General features: G+C 32.7%; 1 protein-coding gene across 3 annotated transcripts; it reads left to right on the top strand.

Annotated features, from left to right (window-relative positions):
* The first annotated feature begins 7,968 nt into the window (after nt 1–7,968).
* Nucleotides 7,969–19,756, top strand: LOC109193338 (protein EXPORTIN 1A). Of its 3 annotated transcripts, none has more exons than XM_019344200.1 (32): nt 7,969–8,312; nt 9,827–9,943; nt 10,870–10,962; nt 11,070–11,141; nt 11,244–11,351; nt 11,428–11,510; nt 11,936–12,074; nt 12,184–12,252; nt 12,340–12,417; nt 12,637–12,699; nt 12,789–12,833; nt 13,309–13,416; nt 13,502–13,600; nt 14,021–14,224; nt 14,501–14,560; nt 14,715–14,825; nt 15,018–15,115; nt 15,232–15,340; nt 15,516–15,581; nt 15,685–15,783; nt 15,889–15,969; nt 16,140–16,229; nt 16,749–16,834; nt 17,053–17,133; nt 17,206–17,388; nt 17,653–17,719; nt 17,952–18,062; nt 18,159–18,266; nt 18,340–18,477; nt 18,561–18,698; nt 18,809–18,942; nt 19,021–19,141. In XM_019344200.1, the coding sequence occupies exons 1-32, from the start codon at nt 8,214–8,216 to the stop codon at nt 19,043–19,045; spliced, it is 3,162 nt and encodes a 1,053-aa protein (XP_019199745.1). In that variant the 5' UTR covers nt 7,969–8,213; the 3' UTR covers nt 19,046–19,141. The 3 variants fall into 3 exon arrangements, with proteins under 3 accessions (XP_019199745.1, XP_019199747.1, XP_019199744.1); XM_019344202.1 differs by lacking the exon at nt 19,021–19,141 and adding an exon at nt 18,987–19,002 and having other exon boundaries at nt 18,809–18,939; XM_019344199.1 differs by lacking the exon at nt 19,021–19,141 and adding an exon at nt 19,202–19,756 and having other exon boundaries at nt 7,972–8,312; nt 18,809–18,913.
* Nucleotides 19,757–20,268: the final 512 nt, after the last annotated feature.

The following is a 20,268-nucleotide window of genomic DNA, read 5'->3' as shown; positions in this document are numbered from 1 at the left end:
GCCGCCTAGGCGCTCTAGGCGCCGAGTAGGTCGCCGTAGACTAGGCGGTCATCTAGCCAGCCTAGGCGGGAGTTTAAATAATTTTTTTACAAAAAAAAAAAAAAAAATCTTTGAATTTTTTTTTTTTTAAAAAAACGGCGCCCCCGAGACACATAGAGGACGCCTAGCGATTTTTTCAACCTTAAAAATCATTTTCTTGCATTTTTTCAAAAAATAAATTTATGTTATGTCTTCTTTTTTTTTTTTTTTTTCAAAATTGAGCATCAAAGATTATAAATCATGAAACTTGAAATTCATTTTCTTGTATTTTTTCAAAAAATAAATTAATGTTATGTCTTTTTTTTTTTTCAAAGTTGAGTATCAAAGATTATAAATCATGAAACTTGAAATTCATTTTCTTACATTTTTTTTTAAAAAAAAAAAACAAACAAATTTCGGTTAAGGTTTTTTTTCTTTTTTTTTTTCATTTAATTAATCTTCTTTTGATTATTTGAAACAAGACTCAATATTTCAATTATGCTTTTGCATTATTGGAATGATTTAGGTCATTATGGTATTAGTTAATATTTTTTGTATGTATTTCTATAATGGTATAATTGTACATATCTTTGCAAATATTGTAGTATTTTTTTTTATCGAACAAAATTGTTTTTACATCATTGTAAGACTTGTGCGACCTAACTACAAACCTATTGATCAGAAATACAACTATACATGGACTCTAAAATAGTAGGACTATTTTCCAAAGAACTAACAATATTGGCATCACACTGATTCCAATTGAACAAGTTTACACATCATTCTTATAATTTTATCATGCATGAAAACTTCTAAAGAAATTTGTAAGTTAATTTTTACTATATCATTATAACAATATCTATTGTAACCATATATTTTGAATTATTTATTAGCATACTCTATTGACAGCAATTGTAGCAATTGTCATTGACAAACTCACAAAATAATTTGTCTCAACAAAGAATAGAAATAAAAAGAGTTAATACCTAAAATGGTCCTCTGACTATTAGCTAATACTCGATTTTGTCCCAAAGTATTAAGCGTACTCAATTTAGTCTTCTTACTTTTTAAACTGTACCCAATGTGGTCTTCCGTTACAAATTCCTTCCAACCACCATTAAAGTGAGGATAAAAACGTCAATTTACTTGGTCCAAACCTATTTCTTCCTCTGGTCAACATGAGGGAAGGGTCGATTAGCGTCCCATTGTTTCCCGTAAAAATCTTGGAGATTTTCTCTCATGTAGCAAATGACACAACCTCCGGCCATATAAAATATGGCAGTGATGGCCTTGAATCTGGAAGCAGACTTGATGAAGGGGTCGTTGTTCTCATGTTTCTTTCCATCTATTACTACAAGAAAGCCAAGAATCTTGAAGCAGACCTGATGATGATAAAGAAGAAGAAGAAGAAGAAGAAGAAGAACAACAACAACAACAACAACAACAACAATTTCACCCAAAACAACAGAGATCATAGCCAAAATAGGGTGAAATTTTTGATAAGGAAGGGTCGAAACCTGTTTCTTCCTCTGGTCAATGTCGTTGGAGGCCACTCTGGCGGTCGAGCCACTGCATGGACAATCAGAGGATGCTATTGGTGATAGGGAAGGGTCGAGAACATTCCCTGCTGCTCAGATTGTTGATCGGAGGTCGCCGGAATTTTCGGGTTTTGTTACACGATCCGCGAGTTTCCGGCGTGGAGAGAAGTCTGGCAATGGAACAGGCGGTGGCGTGGGCCTCGGTGTGGTGGCGCCTTTCCAAATCGCCGACCCTCCGGTGGTTCGCATGGGAGAGGTCTGGTGGCTGTGGATGGTCGTTCTGGAGTCGGCACCACTTGCCACTAAGAGTGCTGGTCGTGGTCCTGTTGTGGAGGCTCAGCCGACATTGACTGGAGGTGCTTGACCCTTACTAACCTCCCTCAAACATAATTATAGGTGCAGAGAAAGTCATAAAGAGTGAAATCATAACATTCAGTCACATTTTTGCTATTTTTCTCCAACCTGCAATACTTGCCCAGATCTTCAAAATTCTTGCAAAGTGGATTTGACCATTTGAGAGATTCTCCGGGTAAAGCAACGAAATCAGTGGGGCTCAGTTACAAATCCGGACTAATATAAGTTAATACCCATCGTCGGATGTGGCCCCCATTTCCGACTCATCAACCGGGAAGAACGGTCGCGTCACCGACGACGGCTCACTCTCCCAAAAATCTTGTTCCCACAGCTGCCTCTCTTTCGCTGGTCTTCTTCATCCTCCGATGAAACATCCTCAACCATAGAACAACACCCTTCATCTGACACCTCCTCGTCCCTTCTCTGATCCAACGAATCATTTTAAGGAAGAAGAAAGATGGAGGAAGGTGATAGAAGGGGTTGCTGGGTTGCTTTCGGCTAATAGAAAGAGAGAGGCTGCCAGTTTTGGACCTCTAGGAAGAAAAAAATCAAAATGACCTTTTTGTCCTCACTTTAACAGTGGTTGAAACGGAAGACCACATTGGGTACAATTTAAAACGTGAGAGGACTAAATTGAGTACACTTAGGGGTCGTTTGGTTCACGGAATGTCAGATTACCTTAGGGAATATTAGATTGCTGGGAATGTTAGATTACTGGGAATGTTAGATTACTGGGAATGTTAGATTCCTGTGTTTGGTTAAAATTGGGGTATGTAATATAATCTTGTTTGGTTTAGGATTATCTTGTATACACACTATAATATCCTTAACATATTTTAATAAATTTAAAAATTAAAATAAATAAATAAGATAACGGTATCATATATAATTACATGATTTTAAAATATTAACTAAAATCTTGAACTTGAGAAACAAAATTATTTTATATGCTAATATAACATAATATATATATATATATATATATATATATATATATATATATATAAAATAAACTAACATAACTAAGGTTATCTTACATTACCTAAGATTTTGAAGGGAATCACATTCCCTTCAAAATCCTATGTGGAGGGAATGTGACATTCCTTGGGAATGTCAGATTCCCTAAGATAATATGAACCAAACACTGGTATGTGAGCTTTGGAATGTCACATTCCCTTGGTTATGTTATATAACATGAACCAAACGCCCCCTTAATACTTTGGAACAAAATCGAGTATTAGCTAATAGTCGGAGGACTATTTTGGGTATTAATTCAAATAAAAAAATCAATGACTTCATTGTTGTAGATAAAAAGTAAGTATCACACTTTATTACTCTTATTAAAGTATTAGTTTTTTTTACGCGCATTGCGCGAATGGGATAATGCCCAATAATTATTTTTAAATAAGTACTTCAAAGTATATCAATGCAATATTATATAGGAGATGTTCTTGCATAGGTAATTGAATATTGAATTTGTTTAAAGTATATAAATATATAAATGCAAGATAATATATGAGAGAATGATTATAATTGTCACTAAAATAAATGTTTGCAACTTTGTAATAACACTAGTCTAAAAGTGATAGTCTAAATAAATACTACTTTCGATTTAAATTTCTCTAAGTCTTCTTAATTCTCTTTTGGGTAGCATTATCATTGTCTTCATCTTCAGTACATGGCATGTCCTCTTTTTTTTTTTTTATTGGTAGTATGTTATGTGGAATTGGGTTACTGGCGGTAGCATAGAGGGCATCATCATGCAATGAGATTATAGTGTTGGAAGTTCTAGATTTTTTTTGCTATGTATATGACTGAGATCTTAGTTGTACTATTAACTATTTAGCTTAGAAGTGCATATTGATATTTGGTATTGGTAATTTTTCCCTACATGTTTCATGTGTTGTGAGATGTGTGTCATAGATTATCATGTGAAAGTATTAAACAAAATATTAATATTAATTATATTTCTATAAAATACTTAGTAAATAAATATATAGCATATTTTGTATTATAACTTTGATATTTAATTACAAGATAATGTAAAAAGAAGACAATGGGCAATGTAGTGAATATAATTAATTAATTAATTTGAATTGAAGGTAAGAAATCTTTGAATTGTAGAAAATAAATTTTTTTTTTTGAAGGTTGTAGAAAATAAATATAATATAACTAATGAAACTATATCTCTTTTAAAATTTATTATAATGAAATACATTTTTTTTTGAATAATAACATTATATATATCTAATTCTAAATTAATTAAATGCATATGTATTATTTTTTGTTGTAGCTACCAATTTATTTAATTTAATAAGAGTAATAAAGTTGCGTACATACTTTTTATCAACAACATTAAAGTCATTGATTTTTTTTTTTAATTTACATTCGTTGTTGAGACAAATTGTTTTGAGAGTTTGTCAATGAAAATTGCTACAATTGCTGTCAATAGATGATGATAATAAATAATTCAAAATATATTGTTACAATAGATATTGTTATAATCTTTGATGCTCAACTTTGAGTGTTTTGTGTTTAGTCGGGCTAATTATTTGACCAAAGTTTATGTTAAATTTTATATTGTATTTATTTTTTTTAATACTCCGTATATTTTAACATATTCGTAGTATATATTTAACAATTATGCCAACTCTGATTGGGATGAGGTTCGAACCTAAGACCTTTCTTATAGAAATTAATGAGTAAGTTAAGAATAATAAATAGTTAACGGAATATTTCGTTACTAAAGTTTATACTAACGGAATTCAGGGTTATTTAAGGAAAGAAAATAATATAATAGAGGGTAAATAAGGAAAATCATAAAAAATACTAAAATTAAAATAATATGAACCATTCATTTCAAGAAACAATTACACCGACATTTTTTTTTCCAGTTAAGGGCCTAACATTATTGGTTCTTATTAGATTTGTAGAAATAAATTAGTAGCTACAAAAAAAAAAAAATACATATGCATTTAATTAATTTAGAATTAGATGCCTACAATGTCTTTATTAAAACAAATATTCATTATATAAAAAAAAAAATTGAGATATAATTTCATTAGTTATATTATATTTCCTACCGTTCAAAATTCCTTACCTTCAAATTTGTTAATTAATTATATTCACTATATTGTTCATTGTCTTCTTTTTACACTATTTTAGATTAAGTATTTACACTAGCGTTATTACAAAGTTGCAAACATTTATTTAGTGACCATTATAATCAACCTCTTATATATTATCTTGCATTCATATATTTTGAATTACTGATTTAAATAAACAAATCTAACGTTCAACATCTTCTATATAATCTTGCATTGATATATACTTTAAAGTACTTATTCAAAAATAATCATTGGACATTATTCATTCGCGCAATGCACGTGAAAAAACTAGTATATATATCTAAAAACATAATAAGTCTCAATCAAAGTTATATTCCTGATTTATGTCAATGTTTTTAGTGCAAATAATTTTGTACATTGTGCTTTTAGAGTTGTACTATATACTTTTTTGGATAAAAATATCTCTATCATTATAACTTCAGTTATCTTTTCTATTATTGTTACCATGCGCGCCAACATATATTTTCTTATATTTTGTTAATGATAATAATATTTGTAGATATTATATATTTTATTAATATAATAAATAAATTTGATTATGATAATAATATTTGTAAATATTATATATTTTATTAATATAATAAATAAATTTAATTTCATGTAGATTTTAATTAGTAAGAATTGAACATATATTTTTGCGCATCACATTATAATGTAGTGATTTGAACATGAGACCTCTCATTTGAGGGGCCGCTCAATAACAAAGTTTTTGGTAGAGATTTATTAGTATACTAGTTTTTTACGCGCATTGCGCAATTGTGATAATACCCAATGTTTTTTTTTAAATAAGTACTTTAAAGTATATCAATGCAATATTATATTGGAATTGTTCATGCATAGATAATTGAATGTTAAATTTGTGTATTTAAATAGGCAATTCTAAGTTTACAAATGCAAGATAATATAGTCAAGATTGATTATAATTGTCAATAAAATAATTGTATAGGTATGGTTGAAACCAAATACGGGACATAATGGAGAGCAAATAAAAATTAGGGCATAAAATATTAAATATATACTAATATTGAAGAGCTAACTGTTGATTGCCAAACAAGGACATTGCGAGATAGTTTTCCACTTCAATTTGTTGTGTGATTTGAATACCCTTTTTGTCAATAAATCCCCCCAAGTAGTTAATATGATTGGCTTAATTATATATATATATATATATATATATATATATATATATATATATATATATATATATATATATATATATATCCTTAGGTCATTTTACATGTTAATCTAAACAGCTAATTTGTTCAAATATCTTTTTACTAACCGTTGATATAATTCGCTTGTCAAATTCACTAATATAATTCGCTACGCTAACCGCTAACTATTGATTGTCAAACAAGGACATTGCGAGGTAGTTCTCACTTTAATTTGTTATGTGATTTGAATACTCTCTTTGTCAACAAATCCCTCAAATAGTTAACATGATTGACTTTATTAATTATATATTTTTTAAAATTTTTATGGTATTAATAAAATACTTGGTAAATAAATATATAGCATTATTTTGTATTATAACTTTGATATTTAATTAAAAAATAGAACACAGAAAAAGATAATAGACAATGTAGTGAATATAATCAATTGATGAATTTGAATGTAAAGAATTTTTACATTGGAGAAATATAAAGACAATATAACTAATAAAATTATTTTTCTTAATTAATTTATTGATAATGAATAATTTTTTTTTTAATAAAGACATTGTAGGGACAATGTAGCGAATATAATCAATTTGATGAATTTGAATGTAAAAGAATTTTTATATTGGAGAAAAATAAATACAATATAACTAATGAAATTATTTCTATTATTTAATTTATTGATAATGAGTAATTTTTTTTTTTTTGAATAAAAACATTGTAAACACATAATTCTAAATTAAAGAAATGCATATGTATTGTTTTTTGTTGCAGCTACTAAATTATTATTTTAATTTAATAAGAGTAAAATAGAGTACTAATTATGCCAATTACCAGGACTATGTGGTCTAATGGTACCCGGGTTGGACTTCCATTTGGAAGGTTGTAAGTTCGAGTTTTAGTGGAGACGTTATTGGTTCTTTCAGATACTACAATATAATAGAACCAGTAGCATTCAAAAAAAAAATTATGCCAACTTTGATTGGGATGTGGTTCGAACCTAAGACATTTCTGAGTAAATTAACGGTGAACTAACATAAATTAACGAAAAAGATAATATTTAACAAAGACATTTCTGAGTAAATTAACGGTGAACTAACATAAATTAACGAAAAAGATAATATTTAACAAAAAAGTTAACGGATAATCACTCTGATCAATCTGAGTCATTCTTAATTAACGGTGAACTAACATAAATTAACGAAAAAGATAATATTTAACAAAAAAGTTAACGGATAATCACTCTGATCAATCTGAGTCATTCTTAAACTCTGATCAATCTGAGTCATTCATTTGATTAAAAAATTTGACCGCCATTTTTTCTATTAATTATACGCCTACTAACTCTCTTGAACTCTTATTAGTATATATATATATATATATATATATATATATATATATATAGTAGATGATCAATTTGAGCCATTCATTTGATTAAAAAATTTGACAGTCATTTTTTTTACCCATTATAAGTTTAACTCTCTTTGGGCTCTTATTAGTAATATAATAGACTATAGATTAAAACCTTTAATTGTAAGAACCTAATTTAACCGTTTTCAATTTTGAGCTTCTGCTTGTTTGTTGAAGATTTTGACTCGAGTCTCGACTAGTTTTTAAACTGAAGTACGCGGAGTAGTAGTATATTAGTTGAATTATACTATGAATATGAATATGAATATGAATATGAATGACACGGAAGCGGGCCCCGCTTCACACTAAAGATTGAAGAGGGGGAGCGGGACACCACTGCTCTTATCATATTTTTCCTCACTATAAAAAACAGGAGGGAAGCCCTTAAACCAATTTCAAAGTCTTCTCTCTCACTCTCCAACTCCTTCTTCTGCTGCTGCTTCAATTCGAAGCTGTCTTCTTGTCCTTTTCAAATATACATACATACTTATATATATACAACTGCTTCCCTGTATTTGTCCTCTTCTCCGAGGTGTAGCCGTGCCGGTTGCCCCTTCGAACTAGGGTTTCTTCCCCCTCCTGCGATTTCTAGGGTTTATCACTCTCCCATGGCGGCGGAGAAGCTTAGGGATTTGAGTCAGCCGATTGATGTCGCATTGCTTGACGCCACTGTCAATGCTTTCTATGGCACTGGATCTAAGGAGGAGGTGATTTCCATTCTCTTCCGTTATATAATTATATTCTCCGCGTTTTGTTTCTTCAGAGGTTTTGTTTGTTTTTTATTTATTTTTTATTTTTTTTTTTATTTGGGGGTTTGCTTTTTTGCTTTTGTTTTCTGAACTGCTACTTGTCCGTTCAACCTTTGACTACTTGGTAGTGTTTTTGTTGGATTAGTGGAACCTTTATTTTATTTTATTTTATTTTATTTTTCTGTTGGTGCCGCTTGGTATAAGTTGCCATCGTTTGCCTTGAATGAAAGTTTAGCAATTTCCTTGGTAGGCACCGTGCCTGCATTCGTCATGGATATCTCCTTTATGTATGAAAATAGCTATGATTGTATTATAGTAGGTACTGTTTGTTGCAACTCATGATATACATTCTGAGTTCAACATATAAAGGGTGTACTTTGTGCAATGTTGTAAATCCCACTTGAACCTATAAATGTAATGGAACAAAATTACTTGAAAAATGGCGCAGAGAAACAAAAAAGGGATTTTTTTTTTTATTACTTCAACTAGTACTTATTGATGGGAGGGAGACATATGTGGATTAGCACAATTACTGGCATATTCAGGATTCTAAGAGAACTAGGTCTGTTTATTTGACCTGATTCGTGTATGTAATGGAATAGAGTACCATATGTTTCTGGGGGGTGCATACACAAATGGAATTTGTTACAAAAGAAATTTAACTAAATTGCAGTCTTGAATGGGCCAAGGGAGAGCAGTGGGGCCAAGGGAGAGCAGTGATTGATGAGGCATTAACTACTTATAGAGATCATGAAATTCCCTTTGTTTATCTGAAATGGATACACACGTGTTACAGACAGAAAGAATCAATGAAACAAAAAGTTATTATAGTAACATTTTATTCACGTTAAATAAATATTTTATTAGACCTTTGCGCTAAACAATCAATTTCAAATACAGAATCTGATGTGTTGTATTTGCTGACCCCATTGCCACATTCTTACTTGACAAGATATAATACCTTAATTACATTTTTACTGTTAATATTAACTAAAAATTGGGCAGAGTAAATGGGCAAGAAAGATGTACATAATCTTACCTCTGATTCTGGAGAGGTTGTTTCCAGCGCATGAATCTGTTGTATTAGTATGGGTGTACAGCTGAGCATTAGCCTTTAGCAATGCCCACTCTTCATTATATGGTATCCGGTATCCTATTATCGAAATATTTGTATATCACAGATTGACAGTTGAATCACTGTTGACCGGACTAGTAGTTTAGTCAGTTATTTCATTGCTAAGTGGTTCAAGTTTCAAAATTTTAACTGTGGATAGATGATTTTCCATCTAAATACGGTGAGATTGCTTGAATTTGAATACTTTGGTGCATATTTTTTTACTGGGTTTTCTGCCAAATTTATGTGCTTTGAATATCTTCCCTCTAGCTGGCCGTTAATGCATGTACTTTGTTTCTTTCAAAGTTCTCAAACCAACCTTTCTTGTCTTTATTTTTTTCCTTGTGTGATTTTACAGAGGGCTGCTGCTGATCATATTTTGCGTGATTTGCAAAATAACCCAGACATGTGGCTTCAAGTGGTTCACGTCCTATCCAGCACACAAAACTTGAATACCAAATTTTTTGCTTTACAGGTCAGTTTCAAAAGATTTAGAAGCACCATGCATGCAGTTTAGGTAGTCTTAACATTGGTGCATTGTTGTGTCTTTGCATTTTATAACTGGACTGGTGAAAGTTTGTAAGTTAACTGTAGCACGCAACTATAACAGTGTAATTGAAGCGTCAAAATAGTGTAGCAACAATGTTAAAGAGTTTTTGGTGAGACTCATGTTTGTTTGAGATACATTATACAATTTGAATTAACTTTTTTGGTGAACTTCATGCTTGTCTTAGAAATATGTATTTATTCTACAATTTTCAGTTAAACTTGCATCTTGAAAGTGCAAGTGCTTTTTTGGTAGAAGCCATGCTTGTCTTGCATTGATAAAATTAACCACCATATTAAGATCATGAAGCATGATCAATTTACTTGAACTTTTTAAAGATTTTTAAATTAATAGATTTTAAGAAAATGGTAAAAGGTTTTGGGGAGGGGGGAGATAGCTAGCAAGTGGACATGGGAGCGGAAAAAAGGGAAATGAGTCCGACCCCGTGGAGAGAGAGAGAGAGCTAGCAAGTGGACATGGAATGAGAAAAAGGGAAATGTGTTTACCCTTTGATGAGAGAAATAGGAATATGGGGACTCGGGTTACTTGAGAGAGGCTTAGCTTAATTATAAACAAGGCTAACAAAAAATAGAAAAAAAAAAGAGAGGCTCATCAAGCTCACAAGCCTCATCTACCAAACATCATAGAGCTCAAGCTCGGTCAAGTCAAACCAAGCATTAAACTGGCTGACCTTGATTAGCTTATGAACTGGATCAGCTCAACTACATCATTATTGTGTAGGCTTTTTTATTGCATTATCTGATAGATATGATTGTGAAAAGTGGCAGTTCATAAAATTATGAACTTACAGAAACTGATAGTTGGATTTGCATTTTGTTGAGCTGACATGATAGGTTCTAGAAGGTGTCATAAAGTATAGATGGAATGCTTTGCCTGTTGAGCAACGAGATGGGATGAAAAATTACATCTCTGAACTTATTGTGAAGGTAAGATCCTTTGCCATATTATCCCTTATTTTCTCTTAAAAGCGTTACATTGTTGTATATACTTTGAGTAGAAGAATTTGTAATTTTGATTTCCTTGATTTTGTCAGCTTTCAAGTGATGAAGCATTTCTTCGGCGAGAAAGATTATATCTGAACAAATTAAATGTTATTTTGGTTCAGGTAACCTTTCCTTGCATTTCATGTTTCGTTGGATGTACATCTTATGTTGTAAGATTGTGAACAATGTGTTCCCCCATTAATATAATTTATTACTAAGGTTAGATTTTGAAGCACGAGTGGCCAACAAGATGGCGAAGCTTCATTCCTGATTTAGTTGCTGCGGCAAGGACAAGTGAAACTATTTGTGAGAATTGCATGGCTATATTGAAGGTTTGTTATGAACATCTTATATGGTTATGGAAACTTTAGAGAAGTGTTTATGACCACACAAATGTTTTTGTCACAGCTTCTTAGTGAGGAGGTTTTTGATTTCTCAAGGGGTGAAATGACTCAGCTGAAGATCAAAGAGCTAAAACAGTCACTAAACAGGTAATTATTTATGGGTGTTATGTTGTCTTATTTCATTGGGTTTTGTTATGCCTTGATCTTTTCAGTATTGGTCCCATCTATTGCCTTGTCTAGTCAATTGACTATCTTGTGCTGTAGCTAGGAGATTAGAAGTATATGATCAAAGATTTAATGCAAAACCAAGTAATAAGTTTGAGAGTCATTATGTTTTTGCTTTATTCTTCTAGTGTTGTTTTTAAAAGGAAATATCAGTATTCTCAAGAACTTTATGCCTTTAGTAACTGTGGCATTTAGGGACTTATTTTGTACCTTTTTGCTCTTTTTCTTGCAAGCTGTGTTTCTTTAATGGATTGTTTTGTTGATCTTTTTATTATATTTGTGATTTGTGATTGTGAATATCTGCACACATACAATTTACTTATAGAGTTTCTTTTTGCTGTTGACAGTGAGTTTCAACTCATTCATGAGCTATGTCTATATGTGCTCTCTGCATCTCAAAGAACTGAGCTTATCAGGGCTACTCTTGCTACATTACATGCTTTCCTCTCATGGATTCCTTTGGGTTATATTTTTGAATCTCCACTGGTATGTAGTTCTTTTTTATTATGCATTTATTTTCCACTGTTCCTGGATTTTTTGAAAAAATTTATTGGGCACTGCATATTTTGAAACTTCCTTTCCTTTGATATTACAGCTGGAAACACTACTTAAATTTTTCCCTGTCCATGCTTATCGTAACCTTACACTTCAGTGCCTGACAGAGGTATGTCCGTATGTTGGAATGTAACTACTTAGTAATCACTTGATGCTCTAGCTGGAGCTTTTAACGTATATTCTACTGACGTGACAGGTTGCTGCACTCAGTTTTGGAGATTTTTACAATATGCAGTATGTGAAGATGTACACCATCTTCATGGCCCAGCTGCAGGTGAATAAAGATCTGTGTTCTTAATGCTGTAATTGAACCTGAATTAGTATAATTTTGTGTGCCATTGATGATTGAACTGGGAAAACATTGAAGAGTTTGGGCACAGCATTACATGATATAAATTTTGCCTGAATTTTTCTTCTCCTATACGGGAGAGTCTATTATCTTGTAGGGCATATCTCATATGTGTCTTATTGTTATGTATCTTTGTTCATTTAGACCATTCTTCCACCCAATACAAACATCCCTGAGGCTTATGCACAAGGCACCAATGAAGATCAGGTATAGTTATGGATTTGCAAAATAATTAGGTACGTAGTTGATATAATTCTATACTAACTGATGCCTTTCTGTTTACATCTGTTTTTCAGGCATTTATTCAGAATTTGGCATTATTTTTCACCTCGTTCTTTAAGGCAAGTTTATTTTGTGTATATGCTTTCATGCTAAGTAACTGTATTTGATATAATATATCACCTCCATTCGTAAAAAAGGAAATAAAGAAATGTCAACTTGTAAGAGTTTCAAGGTTTCTAAAGACTATATCTTACTGTTAATTCTTCTATTGTTACCTTTTTCTTTAATTTTATGACAGTCCTTGTTCTTCTGGTTTGGGGTGGAATGTCCTTCCGGTTTTTCTTTGATCTGCCAACTTTTAATTCCTTTGTTAGTTTGGATTTAGGTGGCTCATGTTTTACTTTCTCAGTTAGTGTCAAGTCTCCACAAATTGGTGTATGGTTGCATGGCCTAGGATATTATAAATTATATGGCTATTAATTCTTTGATTAGATGTTGATAGGAATAATAGGATAATAGAGAAATTGGTTTGTTTCTGTGCTGATTTCTTTTTTTTTTTTTTTTTTTTTTTTTTTTTTTTTTTTTTTTGTACAGTCCCATATTCGGGTGTTGGAGAATTCCCAGGAAAATATAAATGCACTACTGATGGGTCTTGAATATCTTATTAACATCTCATATGTGGATGACACTGAGGTTTTCAAGGTATGCCATCTGGATTTAGTTCTTTAGTACAAAGTAATGTATTTTTTCCTCTAGTTCTCTTATTGCTGGTGTATGATGTTACAAGGTCTGCTTGGATTATTGGAATTCTTTAGTTCTGGAGCTGTTTGAAGCACATCATAATGTAGACAACCCTGCAATGACTGCAGCTCTCATGGGGCTACAGGTAACTTAAATATGGCCTTGATTGCTAACAGGAATATAATAAAGTATTGCTCTTTATATGCATTGATTATTGTGAGAAATACTACTTTGTTATTATTATTTTTTTTTTGTATTTTATTTTAACTTAAATTGGCCTTGGCTAATTTTTTTTTAATAATGATATTTGTTACTGAATTCTTTTATTATTATTAATTTATTATTATATATTATATTTTTGGGGTGGGGAAAAGGGAGTTGGAGGGTTGTGGGGGGTGGTTGATTTACATCTGATGGGGGAACTCAGATCCAGGTTGCTACCTGGAAAGAGGTGTAGCTTACCACTGAGCAATACTCTGAGTCCCTTAATGAAATATTTTTTGGTTACTTTTTTCTTCTCTCTCAGGAAAGGTACTGATGCCAAAGCTTTTTATGTTGAGTGCAGATGCCAATGCTTCCTGGTATGGCTGATGGTTTGGGTGCACAACAGATGCAAAGGCGTCAACTTTATGCTGGTCCAATGTCTAAGTTGAGGTTACTAATGATATGTCGCATGGCAAAGCCTGAAGAGGTTCTTATTGTGGAAGATGAAAATGGGAATATTGTCCGTGAAACAATGAAGGATAATGATGTTCTTGTGCAATATAAGGTCCTTAACCTGATTTTGAAAGCTGTTTAGATGAAAAATAATCTGCTTTTTTAATTATTTTTGCCTATAGAGAAATTTCTGCTGTTTGCAATTTTCCATAACAATAAATATTGGCCTAGGCTTCCTGATACAATTATTTATGGAGTAATATTTATGAGGCTTTGTTTGTTGTCAATGGACCAATGTTATGCTTGTACATCTCTATATGAACCCCAAATGAACTGTGCTTTACCTCAAGGTTTGTATATTTTCTAAATACATATGTAAAAATTGCAGATCATGAGGGAAACACTAATCTACCTGTCACATCTTGACCATGAAGATACAGAAAAGCAGGTGCTATTGTGCTTCTCTTAATTAATTAATTTTTAATGGTGTGCCTAGGGAATGAGGGTGGGGGATGCTTGATTTATTGAGGGTTTGTTTTGGCATGATGCTCTAGGCTTTGTACAATTTCTAACAAACACTACTTATGTTTATATTACTGCAGATGCTTAGAAAACTTAGCAAGCAACTAGATGGTGAGGATTGGTCATGGAACAATCTTAATACATTATGCTGGGCAATTGGATCCATATCTGGGTCTATGATGGAGGAGCAAGTACGTTGTATCGTGTTTTTCCTTTTTGGGAGTGTTCACTGACTTGTTTGTTTAGCTTACACTATCCTTTATCCCCGTGGGTTACATGCAAGTTTAAACCCTAAACTTTCTGTTATACTATGGAAAAATACTTGTAATATGAAGATTCTTCTTGATTCATTTTTTCCCCTCATTTGCATTCTCTATTTGCAGGAAAATAGATTTCTTGTGATGGTGATTCGTGACTTGTTGAATCTCTGTGAAATTACCAAGGGCAAGGACAACAAAGCAGTCATTGCAAGTAATATAATGTAAGTATAGGCACGGCAATCTGTCACTGCGTATAATTGATTAAAGATTTGACGGCTGTTTTGCTATAAGTCTTTACTTCTTAATTCTTTGCCCACTTATATTGGTCAACCTGCAGGTATGTGGTTGGGCAATATCCACGTTTTTTAAGGGCCCATTGGAAGTTTTTGAAGACTGTTGTGAACAAGTTATTTGAGTTCATGCATGAAACTCATCCTGGCGTTCAGGTTGTGCTTGACTAATCACTTTTACCTTTTCCCTTGATTAGGATGTTATGCACTTATTCAATTATTTATATTTTCATTCTCTGATTCTCTGTATTGTTGGAATACTTCCAAAGTATAATTGCTTCCAAAGTACTTTTATGTTCTAATGGTTCTTTATTTGTGTTTGATTTTGTAGGACATGGCCTGTGACACATTTTTGAAGATTGTTCAGAAATGCAAACGCAAATTTGTTATTATCCAGGCAAGACTGATCTTTCCTTAATAATTGTTCTATTATTCAATTTAATGGGGTGGAGTTTAGGAAATTTAATTGGTTGTTAAGCTAATCCTTTTGTGTTTTTCAGGTTGGAGAGAATGAGCCATTTGTATCGGAACTCTTAACAACTCTTCCAACAACTATTGCAGATCTAGAGCCACATCAGATCCATTCATTTTATGAATCTGTAAGAGAATCTAATATGAAAAAACTTAGACCTTCATGCCCAAGCTAGTTAAAAAAAGAGGTAAAGAATTTGTTCAAATTGTTGATTTCTGCCTGCCTTCTTCAGGTTGGTCAAATGATTCAAGCTGAATCTGACGCTCAGAAGAGGGATGAATACTTGCAGAGGTTGATGCAACTTCCTAATCAGGTATTTTATTCTGTTTATATTTTTCAGAAAATCTCAAACCTCTCAATTCTGTTATTCTTGTATGCCTATTTTTGTGTACAATTCATATATCTACACCAGTTTGCGTGCAACTTTATTCTTATTCTTAGGTCTGTTAGATGTTTCTGTTCATGAACAATGTTTTTGTGCAGAAATGGGCTGAGATTATAGGGCAGGCACGCGTAAGTGTAGATTACTTGAAAGATCAAGATGTTATTAGAGGTGTGCTAAACATTTTACAGGTATTACCTATGGGAAATTTTCTTTTGTTTAAATGTTGCTGATATGTAACTGGATGGGTTTTTCTTCTGTTCTATTCTTGGGATTGATTGAATAGGATACTTAAATTTTGTTTTGTATTAATTTCTTCCAATATCATGGCATGCCATTGGATTCCAGTCCTAGGATCACTCAGTCTGAGTCGCAAGTACAACTAATTACAACTTTTTGTACTTTTCGCCTAGTTATATGAGGCTGTGGTGCTTATCTGATTTTGTGTAATAAGAAAAAAGTAATTTGATTTACATAATTTCTTTCTACTTTGTTATGATTTATTTGTGTTACTGGCCCATGCAGAAGTTGAGAGTAGTAAATTTTGAGTTATGTTGTGGTGATTGTTCATGCTTATCTTCAAAATTTTAATGTTACTATTGTCTTTTTAGAATCTTTAGATTATAACCTTTGTTTTCTTGGAGTAGGTATGCTTTGTATTCTTTATTTTGCTTCTTCTGAGTATTTATGTGCTTTCATCTTTATTGCAGACAAATACTAGTGCTGCCAGCTCGCTTGGGACATACTTCTTATCACAGATTACTCTTATCTTTTTGGACATGCTTAATGTGTATAGGTATCAGCCATTAGTTTTTTTCCCACACCTTCCCTTTTAAAGTATTATGAGCCCTTGATATTACTGCTAATTTGGTCATTTCTATTTAGTGCAATTAAAACTCCCTGCTAATGGGCCACTTCTTTTCTCTTGCTTATGCCTAAAGTTTTTTTTTTTTTTTTTGTTTCCAATGGCAAACTGTTGAATGTGGATTACTGAACTTTGAATGCTTGCTACAGAATGTACAGTGAGCTTATATCAACTAGCATTGCACAAGGAGGACCCTTTGCATCTCGAACCTCCGTTGTAAAACTCTTGCGGTATGTCCAAATTGGTTAGATCTTGTGTTGTCTTCTGGTTTGTGACATGTACTTATATATTCTTGTTTGCAGTTCGGTGAAGAGGGAAACTCTGAAGCTCATTGAGACATTTTTGGATAAGGCAGAGGATCAACCACATATAGGAAAGCAATTTGTGCCCCCAATGATGGACCCAGTTCTGGGTGACTACGCCCGGAATGTTCCTGATGCTAGAGAATCTGAAGTTCTCTCTCTTTTTGCAACTATTATAAACAAGTATGTTGTTCTTCGTACCTCATCCTCTACCCACATCCCCCAAGTAAAATCAACAACAGCATTAATGCTTCATCTGATGTGGAACTAGAACAATACTTTTGACCTATCTAAAAAGAGGAATTATTGGTATCTCTGTTTGATCTTTCTTTGAATGACGTGGAGCTATTCTTGATTTATACACTGTTTGCTTGTATGTTGGATTGGTTGGCAGTGGTGCATTACATTTGTACTAGATTTCTTGTGACTGACACTTAACTTCTATAGGTATAAGAGCACAATGATAGATGATGTTCCACGCATATTTGAAGCTGTATTTCAGTGTACTTTGGAGGTAAGTGCAACGTTTTTATTAAATTACAAATTACAAATGACAAAAATTCTTCATTTCTGGCTTCAAACAACTAAGGGTGTTATCTTGCTTGAATTTTTTACTGAATTTAAAACTAATAGTATACAGAATAGAAAAACTCTTTTTGGTGATACTTTGGTACTTTCTCCCAAATATAAGTGGTGAATATAGTGTTTTTATCTTTGTGCTTGATATGTATGCTTATTCAAAACAGATGATTACAAAAAATTTTGAAGATTATCCTGAACATCGGCTCAAGTTCTTCTCCTTACTACGTGCAATTGCTACTCATTGTTTCCCTGCTTTGATACGGCTGTCAACTGAGGTTTGTTTCTCCATGAAAATCATAAATAAAAAAAATTCAGGTTTCAAAGCTTTAGTGGTCTTGTGCTTGATTCTTGTTATTTCTTGTTTGAGCCAGCAACTCAAGCTGGTGATGGATTCCATCATTTGGGCATTCAGGCACACTGAAAGGAATATTGCAGAAACCGGTCTTAACCTCTTACTGGAGATGCTTAAAAACTTTCAGGTATATTTGGTTGAGTCTTTTTGTCAGTCATAAATATTTGGTGTAGACTCACAGTTTGTGTTTTATCTGGCAGGCATCAGAGTTCTGTAACCAATTCTATAGGACATACTTTTTGACCATTGAGCAAGAAACCTTTGCTGTTCTGACAGATACATTTCACAAACCTGGCTTCAAATTGCACGTGTTGGTACTTCAGCATTTATTCTGTGTGGTATGGAACTGCCTTTGCGTATTACTTTGGTAGTGCCTTTTGTTTCATTCATGCTCATTGTGCTAATAATGGCTTCTTTTTAGGTCGAGTCTGGAATGTTGACTGAGCCACTATGGGATGCATCAACAGTAACTTATTCTTATCCTAATAATGCAGTGTTTGTACGGGAGTACACCATTAAACTTCTTAGTACTTCCTTCCCCAACATGACTTCTTCTGAGGTATTGTGAAGCATAAGTTTACTGTTCTTGTATTTCACTATATGTGTGTGTGTGTATATATATATATATATATATATATATATAAATCACTAACTGAATGTACTTGATAGGTTACCCAATTTGTTAGTGCACTGTTTGAATCAACAAATGACCTCTCAGTATTCAAGAATAACATACGAGACTTCCTCGTGCAATCAAAAGAGTTCTCAGCTCAGGTTTGCCCCTTCCTTTCCTCTACTTATTTTCTTACTCGAGTCACACAGTTATTACCAACAATTGTTGAGATGCAAGTCTGAGAATTTGACTCTACTACAAAATTATCATCACAAGAATGTCTTGAATCGTAACACTTGCAACTCACCTTCTCTTTTAATTGTCTATAGCTGCTATGGATTCATAACATAAAAACTGACCAACAGGCTCTACATGTATTACTTAAGTGTTTGTGTTTATGTTTTAATATATTTTTTTCATTTTGTTTTCCTTTACTTCAACTTTTAAAGGATAACAAGGATCTGTATGCTGAGGAAGCTGCTGCACAGCGGGAAAGAGAACGACAACGGATGCTTTCCATTCCTGGGCTAATTGCTCCCAATGAGATACAGGATGAGATGGTGGACTCGTAAAACCAAAACCAGTGGCTGCCTAGGCTTATTTAATTTGGTTGTTAATATGCCTCCCTCTGGAGTCGTAACCGGAGGATGTTTAGTTGTCAAATTTATCCAGTTTGCGGTATTTTCTCATTGTGTAGGGTGACTCAAGCACAATGCCTTTACCGTTACAAGGGGAGGATTAGCCGATGTAGAGAATTTAGCTTCTAATTGAGGAACACAGGATATGCCATTTTATGGTTTCCCCAGTTTTAGTCTTGGTATTGTAATTCATTGGAGAGTTGAAATTGGCACCCACCCATCCTAGGTAGTACAATTGAAATAGGTTTTGGTGTATACAAAATTGGGTAGTTGTGAAGATACCATTTTTGTTTATTTGTAGGGCAGTAAAATGTATTTTCTGAATTGGTGCATTAATTTTCTATGCTATACAGTACCTTTTTATTACATGTATTCTGACTCATTCATTACGGGAAAAAGGGTGAGCAAAATCTAATTGTAGTGTGGCAAAAGGTGTGTTGCGGTAAATTAAATTAGATTAAGCAAACATCATTATCGATCAGCTGCTATGCTTGGCTATTTTCATAACTCAGTTGTTAAGGATGAAAACAAGAAGCAAGAAAAGGAAACCTTAGTATATTAAAAATTTATGGGATAAGGGTCAAATTGACTTTTCAACTATATATTAAAGTACAAGTGTACAACTAGACTCTTGGATTAACAAAATTTTCAATTAAACTTTGAACTTCTTAAAATAGTGCAATTAACATATTTAACAGGTTGCTTGTTTGGCATTTGACATGACATTTTAATTCAATAAAAAAATAGTTACCGACCGTTCTCCGCTCTCTGTTGATAGCGGGCTTCTCCGTCCGAACTAAAAGGAGAAGCCATGGCTACTCTGTTTAGATTTGGATGAAGAAGTCTGTTGGCTTCTCCATCAACCATGACATTGTTAT

The sequence above is a fragment of the Ipomoea nil genome, unplaced genomic scaffold (assembly GCF_001879475.1).
Source record: "Ipomoea nil cultivar Tokyo-kokei standard unplaced genomic scaffold, Asagao_1.1 scaffold1868, whole genome shotgun sequence".
NCBI classification, from domain to species: Eukaryota; Viridiplantae; Streptophyta; class Magnoliopsida; order Solanales; family Convolvulaceae; genus Ipomoea; species Ipomoea nil.
Note: the sequence above shows the minus strand (reverse complement) of the source record. Positions and strands in the feature narration are given on the sequence as shown.